General features: G+C 48.7%; 1 protein-coding gene across 1 annotated transcript in view; it reads left to right on the forward strand.

The window, feature by feature from the left end:
* The first annotated feature begins 477 nt into the window (after positions 1 to 477).
* LOC104127968 (ras-related GTP-binding protein A) overlaps positions 478 to 11,156 on the forward strand; it is a 16,424-nt gene continuing 5,745 nt past the window's right edge. The window contains exons 1-6 of the mRNA XM_009640680.2: positions 478 to 535; positions 2,714 to 2,813; positions 3,800 to 3,866; positions 4,956 to 5,178; positions 7,258 to 7,353; positions 8,908 to 9,030. Of these exons, the coding sequence (XP_009638975.1) occupies positions 509 to 535; positions 2,714 to 2,813; positions 3,800 to 3,866; positions 4,956 to 5,178; positions 7,258 to 7,353; positions 8,908 to 9,030 (636 nt within the window). The 5' untranslated portion in view covers positions 478 to 508. The remainder of the gene's footprint in view (positions 536 to 2,713; positions 2,814 to 3,799; positions 3,867 to 4,955; positions 5,179 to 7,257; positions 7,354 to 8,907; positions 9,031 to 11,156) is intronic.

An 11,156-nucleotide genomic window follows, 5' to 3' on the forward strand; every position in this document is an offset into this window, starting at 1 on the left:
GGTCGGTGCGGGGTGCCGGTGCGGGCGGGGAGCGGAATGGGGGGGACATGTGACGCCGCGGTCATGGGTTGCTTGGTGCAAGCTCCGGAGCGTCCCCGGGAGAAGGGATAGGAGTAGGGGCTGCGGGTGAGGCCGGCCCTGGCTGCCGTGTGCGAGGAGACCTGAGCAGTGTGGCAGCTGTGCGGGTGTCTCCTGCTGCCTTCCAGCGCTGGCCGCATTTATCCTGCTTAGGCCTGTTTTGGCCGTGCAATTACGGGAACGTTGTTCATCATGGGCGTGTTGGGTTTTCTAACAGTGGGAAGCTTTTGCTAAAGTTTCCTCATGCCGTCTGGAGCAGAAGCTGTCAAGTAGCCTGGTGAGGTGGAGGTTGGGGGGAATTATGCCAGCATGGGAGCGCTTCCCCTTTTGCACGGTACTTCTGTGGGTGGGATTTGGATGGTGAAGTGAAGCCTGTAACTGAGGAAAGTAGAACAATGTAAGAAGATGGTCTTCTCTCTGTAGGTGGGTGATGCCAAGCACAGCCATGAAGAAAAAGGTAAGAACTGACAGGAGAATCCTTTGCAGTTGGATGTTCCTTCCCCGTCTGCATTGGCTAACGTTATGTGTTTGCGTCTGTCCCTCAGTGGGTTCTTTGCCTGTCAGGTGCCTCTTCAGGCTCTCTGAGTCAGCTGATGCATCCTTTGCTTAAAGTGCTAGAAATTAAAATCTGCTTTGAGTTTATTCGCTAGCACGAGTGGTTGGGCAGGCTCGCCGCAGAGCCATCCACGGTAACTGCTGCGTGAGTGTTTCTGGTACGTGTTGCAAAACCCTCTGCTCGCTGCGTACCTCCCGTGGCGTGAGGGAAGAGGATATGTTATAACCTGCTCCGCTGGCCCATGGGGAGAGACCCTTCTGATGTGCTACAGAAACTTGCGTGGGGAGCCTGTAATTCGCTGAGGGCTCCTGGGAGGACGAAACTTAACATGGATGGAGTTGCGCTTTTTCTGAGAATTGGCGGGGGGGCTGGGCGTATTCCAGCAGTAAGCATATTTAAAGCCATTAAAGTGGCTGTGTAGAGAATATACGTCTGTCTTTCCATGGTGTGCTAGGGTTGGATTTCCTGCCTGGCCCTGCGTGCTGATGTCTGACCCCTTTGAGAGGCCTCTGCAGTCTAAAACCTGGGAATTGGGTTCACCTCTAGGCTGGCTTGGGCTGTGCCTTGGAGCCATATTGAGTTTCTGCATGTGCTTTTTGTGCAGGTGGTCTGAAATAAGAGATGCTCATGTTCTCTCTTTCTGCTCTGTGTGTAGCTCAGGGGAGAAGACAGTGTAGCTTTCTGGGGTTTTGCTCTGGAAAGGCTGGTAGGTGTGACCTGACCAGCCTGCCTCTCTTGAGGAAAAGCTCTCGTTGCCAAACCATCAAGGTGTGTGGTCAGCTTCTTTTTGGAAAGGGTGTTTGCCAGCCTGTGAAACGTCGCAGTTGCCCTCAGAGGGGTAACTTGTGCAACCAGGATGGCGGGATTCTGTCTCTGCCCCAAGAGCCTGGCAGTCGCAGAGCGAGGTTGAGAGTCAAGCAAGTGCCTTCCCAGCTAGCGTTTGGCACTGGTGTGGGCTGGGCAGGCAGACTCAGGCCAGTCGTGCTCTCCTTAAACCTATCCTTGATGATAGATTTTCAGGGCTGTTGCCAAAGGCTGAATTTGACTTTGTAACTGGAACTTGTTTAACAGCTGTTTTTGCGAGCATGTCTGTGTTGGCTGTCACTGTTGGGGCTTTTTATTTTTAGATCACAGTGTAGAGTCTTGCTCTGCATGACTGTCTCCCCTCTTCCCCCAAATCATCCCCTAGTTTTTGGCTACCAGAGGTGCTACCTCGCCTTCGGCCCGATGATCTGCAAACTCTCTGGAGTCAAGTGTCTCCCCTACACAATAGCCTGGTGCGCTTGAACTGGGCCATCCCATCTGCTTTTAACTTTGGTGGTCTTCTGACACCTGAAACTTGAAATGTAACTTGTATTTCACTTCTGTCAGAGAAGAGAAAACAAGTCACCTTATGAGAAGGAAAAAGCTGAGATTAGGAGAGAAATAATGGGTGGACAATACCAGTGCTGAGTGGGCAAGGGATTGTTTCCAGCCCGGTCTTAAAGGCTTGAGATAAAGCTGTTCTTTTGTCTTGACAAACTCTTCTGCTGTCATCAAAAGCATCAAGCCTTTGCCTGTGGTGCCAGCACATTTGGAAAGTGTGCGGGTGCAAGGGGCTGGGGATTGGTGAGGCTGTGGCAGAGGCTCCTGCTCTTCCCCGAGTGCTGGTCATGAATTCCATGAGTCCCCTGCCAACATGTGCTGGGAAAAGGGGGGTCGATGGGCAGCGGCTGTGGGCCGGCTGCGCTTCCTTCTGGGTGGGGGGCAGCTGAAGGAAGAGGAGTGTGGTGCCTGGTGGGGCAGAGATTCTCGAGAGGGTGGGAGCGTAGTTCAAGAATGCAAACAAGATGGAAAGGTTTTCAGTCTGACCATGATTCAGTGACTGTGAATAGCAAGGAGGCGAGGATGTCTGTCTCCTGCGTTCCCAAGCACAGTTACTCTTCTTTGCCTCTCTTCTGATGCATTCACATCTGAAATATGTTGGTCCTGTGTTTTGGTGGCTTCGGCAGGAAGATGTTAACCCCGAGGAAGCCATGAAAGACCTGGTGCTCTGTGGCAGCTAATTCTTTCTTCTGTTTTTTTTTTTTTCCTTCCCAGGTGCTGCTGATGGGTAAAAGTGGGTCTGGGAAGACCAGCATGAGGTCCATTATCTTTGCAAACTACATCGCCAGGGACACACGGCGCCTGGGTGCCACAAGTAAGACTTCTCTTGTTTGAACTGCAAATTCTCAGGGCTCAAACCCCCTTCATTAAAGGGGCGAGGCTGTTCCCTCCAGCGATCCCTGCCTCTCCTCTGCTCTGGAGTAGGTGGGTGTCTGCTGATCCTCCCAGCCGCCACACCTTACAGGGAGCTTCACTCCTGAGTTCAGCCGAGGGTAGGTAGGAAGCTGGAGTGAAAGGGAAAGCAGCACTGGCTTCAGTTTTGCTGCTTTCTTGTTGAACTTTTATCCTTAATTCCCTTTTTTTAAATTGGGAAGCAGCCTTTGCCACTGCTACACCTATTACGGGAGGAGAGTTCAGAGCCACCTCATGGTCCTCCTCATTGGTGAAGCTTTCCTTGTCACTAGTGTACCTGGACACACGGTGATCTTGCTGTGCGCCTGTGGTTTTCACAGGATGATGCACTAGGCTTAATTGGTGTCTTCTGCCTTATTTTTTTTTTTTCCCCTCCAAAGCCATCTGAAAAAGCAAGAAGTGATTCCTCTGAAGCAGGGCTATGAATTGTCAGGATCTAACCCTCCTCGCTGGGAAGCGCCTGTGCAGACTTCATGTCACGGATTGCTGTACGCTCCCTCTTTGACAAAAATTGGCCTGTTCATAAAGTTTACATTCTTTGTGTTACAGATTTATTTTTAAGGCTTGCTTAAGGCCTTGCAGAGAGTGCTGGAACCAATGTAATTCTTAAAATATCGCAAAGATCAGAGAACGTGTTGTTAAAGGGGAACCACCTGCTGTGCTTCTCGGGAGAATAGTGTCCTGGGTAGGGAGTAGGAAAGCTTGAATTACTCTGGGACCTGTCTCTTTCCATGGTGCCTTCAAGCTACAGATTCACGTGCAACAGTGTTGTTCAGATGGGATTTTACAGATTGTGGGCTGTGAAGAACGGCCTTTTTGGTTGCCCGAGGAGGTAGCTCTGATCTGGGTGTGTGGTACGGTTGGTAAACTGCTGTTGTCTCTTTCCAGTTGATGTGGAGCACTCCCATGTCAGATTTCTAGGAAACCTGGTATTAAACCTTTGGGACTGCGGAGGGTAGGTACTGTTTATTCTTTTGCTTTTGAAACTGCTGGGGGTTAGCTCTGGGGAATAAGGCTGAGGATGTAACAAAACAGAGGTCCTCCTGCCCCAGAGAGATGAGCACGCTGCTTGTGAATGAAGGGAACGGAACGAGTGTTGTGCATGCACTGTAAAACTGGTGAGGTGGCTCTGGAAAGAATGGATGCCACATCTTGGGTTTGAGCGTGGAGGCGGGTGGAAGAGGTCGGCAGGATTATCCCGTCTCTTGAGTTATTCCTGCATAAAAGGAGCAGCGCGTAGGTCCACCCTTCCCTTGCTGGCTGCTCTCTTCTGCTGGCAAAATGCCTGAGCCCCTCACTTGGACTTTCTCCTGAGGTGGAAGGAGGTGGTGCTGGTTTCAGAATTGCTTATCACCAGCTTGATTCAAACGGGGTGCCTGCTGAGGAGCGATGCTGAAGGTTGACAGCGATCCTGTGGCTCCTGGAAGCAGCTTTTTGAAGAACGCTTTCCCATGGACGGAGCCTCAGCTGAGCTATCCACCTTTGCCGAGCTTCATAAGTGCTCATGTCCTCATGCATTCTCTGAGCCGTATTCAGCAGAAGTTAAAGGAGACTTAAATCCTGTAATAAGAGGCTATGCTTGGTTGGTTTTGGTTATATTTTAGCTTCTGCTGCTGTGGCTTTTTTATATGCAACTCTCCAAAAGCCAGCCTGGGTCCAGAAGCGACGTAAGTCCGTTGGCCCGGGACACTGAGCAGCCACGAGGGAAGCCTCAGCTTCCTGTGAGACTGGCAAGCAGATGCTTTTCAGGAGCATCCAGCTTTGCTCCATTGGAAATGCTTAGGGAGCCTTATCTCACGGGGAATTTAGCCACCTGTGGGGTTCTTACCTAGTTTCCTGCGATGGGATCTCTAGCTCAAAGTCATAGAATTGTTTAGGTTGGAAAAGACCTTTAAGATCAGAAAGTCCAACCGTTAGTCCAAAATGCAAACCTTGCCCTTCTGGCAGAAGGGATTTTACACGCAGCACCTTTCCTGACAGTGCTAAGCAAGACCTGCTTGCTCTAACGGGAGTCTCCTTGCTTTGTTGCTCTGCTCCTTCTCAGACAGGACACCTTTATGGAGAACTACTTCACCAGTCAGCGGGACAACATCTTCCGCAACGTAGAAGTCCTCATCTATGTCTTTGATGTAGAGAGCCGTGAACTGGAGAAGGACATGCACTACTACCAGTCCTGCTTGGAGGCAATTCTTCAGAATTCTCCTGATGCAAAGATCTTTTGCCTAGTGCACAAGATGGACTTGGTGCAGGAGGATCAGCGGGATTTGGTGAGAAGCTGATAGTTGCCATAGAAATGCTTTCAAACAGGGCATCTTTTGACTGTGCTAATGCATTGTGATTTCATACTTCAAATACAGCCCCATCAGCACTGTTCCTCGAAGGGTTTCTCTAAGAATTGTCAAAGCCCTCTAAGCTTTTTCTGCCTTTTCTAAATTGTGTATCAATGATATCTCTTGCATATAATCTACTGGACAGCAGAACTAATGATTTTTAGTGACAACTACTTTAAGCCTTTTCTTTTGTAGCACTGATTCTAGTACTTTCACCAGACCTTGACTCCAGAAAGGGAGGTAAAACTGAAAGAAACCCAGCGATCTTAAACTTGCGGCTCACTGTTTGGATGGCTTTGCGGATGGTGGTGGTGACAGTGACGATTGGTTTCTCTTTAGCGGTTGCTTTCAGTCCAGCATAGGCTCTGTTCTAAAGCATGACCAAAACCAAACAAACAGCGTTGACTTTCCCAGTTGACTTAGAAGGTGGTTTCTGTCGTTGATTCTGTTCTCTGTTGGTTTGACCTGCCCGCCCAGGGATCACCTCTTAAGCACTCCTCTGCCCCAGGAGGCATTGGGTGAAGGCTGGGGATCAGCCTTTCAGAGATGTTTGGTGTTTTTTCTGTTCTTTTCGGAGCTTTTGAAAGGTTGCAGGGAGACTGGAAGATGTTGAGTTCCTACCAACCTTGCTTTTTTAGCTTGGACTGAAAAGCAACCAACTCCTGATACCAAAAGAAAAAAATATTAGCTTTGTGGGTTAGACAAGTACAACCCTGGCTGCTTGGCCACTCCCTGGCTTGCAGCAAGCTTGCAGGCCCCTCTAGGCTGTTGGCTTTGGTCTGAAGTAAGAAGTCTTACTAAACTTTCTTCTGACTCCTGCTGAGTATGTGCCTGGGCAGCTGCAAAGGATGGCATGCAGGGTCCTGCGGCTGAAACCACACCCTGACCTCCCTGCATCGACAGGCTGCTTCCACGCAGCAGGATGGCTTCAGATCACTCACGCTGCCCCAGAGTAGTGCTCTTCCTCTTCCAGTTTTAGTTCTGCCCTTCAGCTCAGTGCAGAAATAGCTCAAAGGGCTTGTTTGTAGGGTTGGTTCAAGGAGCTTCTCCTCCCTTCCATCTGCCTTCCCACCAGACTGAAGGACAAGTCCAAGATCTTCTTGATGCCGTCCTGTCCAGATTTGTCTTGTGACTAGTGGACAAATGCTGGTTTTGTGTAGTTGAGCAAACTCTAGTGAGGCCCTGAAGTTGAGGGGAAGACAGAAGAGCGGCCTCGCTTCAGATGTGCTTTCAATGTGTATCACTGCACACCCATCAAGATCTGTTTTCAGGTGTCTGCTGCTCAGAAGAACACACAAGTACTGGGCCAAATCCCTATCTCTTTAAGACTTACTGAAGCCTTTGGTATCCCAGGACCCAAGTGGTGAATGTTGGCCTACGCAGTGTTTCATGGGCATCACTTAATGTTCTGTCATGTTCCTAAAAACAGTAAGCTGAGGTGAAGGTGGTCGTTGTGTCTTCCCTTGCAGAGGCACGTTGCTGGCTGTCCCGCTGCTTTTTTAGCGGTTCTGTAGGAGCCTGGCACAAGGCTCTCTGGTCTTTGCTGTTCCACTTGCTCCCCTTTTTTTGCAACCATAACTTCTAAGGGCAGAGTACGGTGTGAGAAGAGAAGGCTGTGTCAGTATGTGCCTCAGAGCTGTTCATACTGACAGCCCTCGAGTGCTTTCTTCCTATCCTGTTCTCAGTGACAGAGCTTTTTGCTTGTGACCAGGGACTTGTCAAAATGTAGGTCCTCTGAGACACTCGTGCGTGTCCACTTCCATTCCCGCTCCACAACACCCATAGTTATTTCAGCTTTGAGTCCCAATCAGATCTGTTGCGAGACAGCCAAGGTCTGCTTGTCCCTGCTGCTCCAGTGGATGGAGTTTCTGCCAGCCTGCCTCTGCTGTTGCCTTTTCTCCAGTGCTGTAGGTACTCGAGATTTGTTTGAAATGCATGCTGTAAATGCAATACAGCAACCACACCAAAGGCAGAAATATTTACGCTCAACTGCTAATGTTGTTTATTATTTCCCAGATTTTTAAAGAGCGTGAGGAAGACTTGAAGCGCCTTTCCCGTCCCTTGGAATGTGTTTGTTTTAGAACTTCCATCTGGGATGAAACGCTTTACAAGGTTTGTACAGCTTCCTCTCCCTATCTGGCTCCCCCCCTCCCACTTGAAAACGAGAGCGTGGGCAGGCGAGTGGTTAGTTGCTACTGGTTTGCTAGTGACTGGCCCCTTTTAGTTCTGCAGCAAGTACTTGTGGAGGTTAGCTGTTGTGAATGGCATCAGAGCAGCCCGGTTTTGACTAACAAAAGTAAAACCCCTCCACATGTTGGAGTCACGGTGTCAGTATGTTAATACTGCTTACACCCTTCACCTGGCTACTTCAGAAAGAGCTGCTGCATCTTTTAGTCATGTTTATCCAGCACAGAATTATTTTCCCCTGTTTCTCTGCAGCACCGCAACAACACGAGCATTTACCTTCCTGGGAACTTGCTTTCGGGAGGGGAGGGGTGGTTTTGCTATCAGTCAGTCTTGTCTGCAGAGGTCTTCCAGGTGTGGGAATGGTGAGTGATACCTGGGCTACACTGGTATCAAATGACTGTTATAATTGCCAGCTAATGCTAATAAGCAGTGGTGGTAGCCTAGTGGCTGGCTTGCTTGTCTGAAGGTAAGGACCGTTTGGCTCATTCGCTTGACTTCAGTGGGACATCAGGTTTTCACCATCCTGACAAATCCATCCAAAGCTGTAGCGAATTCCCCTGCCTTCAGGCTGGGATGTGTTTGGTTGAGGCTGACACGGTACCAGACATCACTCTTCACAAAGCACGTACTCAGCTCCCTCTCAAAATCCGCGGTGCCATACCCTGTCTTCCTGCAGGCATCCCTAACTCTCATCCTGTTTCCCTCTTTGAGCGCCTTGTGTAGAGGCAGACCTGGGCTATTCTAGACACGGCCCTGCCAGAGCTCTTCAGAGCTCGTGCCCTTGGCTTGGGCTTTTACCTTGGCGTTCGGCGGGTGGGATGGTAGGAGTGTTTGGTAAATACCAGGTACTCAGTAATTAGGAGACACAAATACCCGCCCTGACTCCGGGGGAAGCATGTGGTCAGGCGCTGACACAAACCTGGGTCAGCAGGTAGGCAGTGAGGAGCAGCTGAGCTTAGAGGAGCAGAGTCTGAATGAGGACAGACGCCTGTTACTGCATCCCCAGTCCCTTCTGGGCTTGTTCCTGACTCACTGGGCTAGATCAGAGCTTTCTGTTGACATTGGTTATGAGCTGCCAAGCATCCATCTGCATGTTGACCTTGCTCAAGATTAAAAAAAAAAAAACCAAGCCCCTGAAAACTTGAGGGTTTTTTTCTGGGAGCAGTAAATGGAAGCATTGCCAGCTTAAAATTATTTCATGGATTATTTAAGCCTGTTTAATAGTAGTCTAGTTTCTCTGTGACCGATGTGGAGAACAACTTGACCTGTTGAAGAGTTTACTCTGGTCTGGGGTGTCGCTGCTAGTCTCCACTGTAGTAGAGATACCTGGACACAGAGGTGGGAGAAGCTTCTCAGTCTTGCCTAGGCTGTCAGTGCCCAGAACAGCAAATAATCAGGTTTTGAGCACATTGCAGAACAAGAGGATGCGGCAGAGAAGTGCGAATGCAGCCCTTACGTTGTGTCTTTCTTTATTGACAGGCTTGGTCCAGTATAGTCTATCAGCTGATCCCCAATGTCCAGCAGCTGGAAATGAACCTGAGGAACTTTGCTCAGATCATCGAGGCAGATGAAGTGCTTCTGTTTGAGAGAGCCACTTTCCTGGTGAATACAGCAGTTCTGCCCTTCGGGTTCCTCTGCCCAGCCTAGGACGGAGTTCCCTGGATGGAAAGTGCCGTTGTGGCAGTAGCCCAAAAGAGAGGTGCCGGCGCCAGATGGCAGAACGCATTGATCTAGGCCTTGTGATATTGAAAGTAGCCAGCGTGACTCCGTGGCTCGTGGGACCTTCCCAAAGTTTCCACTCCTAGCAGTTGAGCTGAGGGCTTGATCGGTGTTTCCCTCTTCCAAGCTGTGAGAGGGTTTCATATCCCCGTTCTGTTGTCGGCCATGGGACTTTTTTGAGAATTCCTTTCTGCACAGGGCAGGAACCTTTAGCTTGAAATAAGCCTTTTCAGTTCCTCCTGGCCTGGCATTTTAACTGGTCTTGATTTCTTTTTTTTTCTTTATTGTCTGATGCTCTACAAACCCGGAGTATGGATAGAGGATCACAAGCGGTTGGATTCCAATGGCTTTCGAAGTTACCGGCTGCCTGGTAACTGTGCTTCCAATCTGTTGTCTCTGCAAGGTGAACCGTGTTGTTAAACCCACCGTTGCTGCCTGCCCGTCCATACTCTTGGTTTCTGGCTTGGTCCAAACTTGGTTTCTGGCTTGGTTTCAGGCTTTGCACCAAAACTCTTGCTGACCTAAAGGAATGGTTCTGAATTTTTTTTTTTTGAGTCCTTTCCTTGATGGCCAAATGTTTGATTTTGAAATGACGGAGGGAATGTGGAAAAGGAGCCATTACTTTTCTCGCTTCTTAAACTACCAGGAGTAAAAACGTGCTGCTTCTGGCAAGTTCTGCTTTTTGACCTTTTGTAGATAATAAATAGTTCCACCTTGGTGGTATGTAACAGTACTTTTGTTGTAAGTACATTTTTTACTGAAAAAGAATAATCTTTGCTACAGAAATTCTCTGCTTATTTTTGGTATAATCGTGATTTTTTAAAAGACTCTTTCCTCTCGCTTCTTTTGTATATTTAAACTTCCCCCAGGACTCCTTTCTCCTGAAGTGAAATCTTGCTCTGAAATTGTATTCAAATCACAGTAACAGAAAAACCTATCTGGAAAGTTAAGGAATGAACATGCATACAATGAAGGCTTTGGTATGAATTGTAGTCCTTGAATCTAGCTAAACCTGTACTTGTACGAATAATTGGGCAGGTTTAAAAAGTAGTAAGTACATGATGATCTTCTTAAGGTGCTTGGGGGGGGAAAAAAAAACAAAACAAAACAAATAAACCTGAAAACTTACTTCTCGCGAGCCTGTTAAATGTGACTCCGTAGGTAGGAAAGTAAGAGTTCAACATCCTTGTGCAAGGGCATCTGACACTTCCAGTAGCAGCTGGTGTCGTGGTTCTTAAGAGCCTAAAGCACACAGTGTAAGGCTTTTAAAATACTCCTTTTTGGTTTGCTGTGGGAACAAAGATGACGTAACTCTTTGATTGTGTGCCATTCCCCTTATGCAGTAAATGCAGTTCCCGGCCCGTTAGCTAATGTGGCTGAGGAGTAAAGGTGTGAAGCCTTGTGAAAATGGTCAGGGAGAGGTGGCTGTGGATCACACTGCAAGGATTCCTAAAAACCTGTGGTCCTCTGAGTCTTTGCAGCCAGGCACTAAGGTCTGCACGTTGCTGCTGGATTGCTATGTGGGAGGAAGAGGAGGGGAACCGATCTGAATGCAGGCAGCTTAGCACAGTCTTGGTCTGACTCAGTTAACTGATGGAGAGAGAACTCCCTAGGAAACCAGCTGCCTTTGTTCTGCTTTTTTTGGGGGGGAAGGAGCGGCTTGCTTTGGCTTGGAGAGCAGTGCTTGTGCATCCTGCGTGTTGCAGAATGGGAAATGCTGCAGGTTCGGTCCTTGAGAATCCGCAGCACGACAGACTTAGGAAGGGAAAAGCTATTCCAGCGTTCGTCAGGTGTCTGCTTCCCCTACCTGAGGTGATGGTCTTGCTTTTTTTTTTTTTTTTTTCATCTCCTTGCCCTTTTTCTTTGAATCAAGATTTAAATTGCTGCTAAGCTGGAGGATTCAGACCTCAAAGGGACAATAGTGTCTCTTGCATATCTAACTTGTAGCTGGGCTTGTGAAAGGCTTCCTGGGGATTGTAGTACTGAGTCGGGCTTTACCATTAAAGCAC

The sequence above is a fragment of the Egretta garzetta genome, unplaced genomic scaffold (genome assembly GCF_000687185.1).
Source record: "Egretta garzetta isolate BGI_Z169 unplaced genomic scaffold, ASM68718v1 scaffold226, whole genome shotgun sequence".
In the NCBI taxonomy this organism is placed as follows: Eukaryota; Metazoa; Chordata; class Aves; order Pelecaniformes; family Ardeidae; genus Egretta; species Egretta garzetta.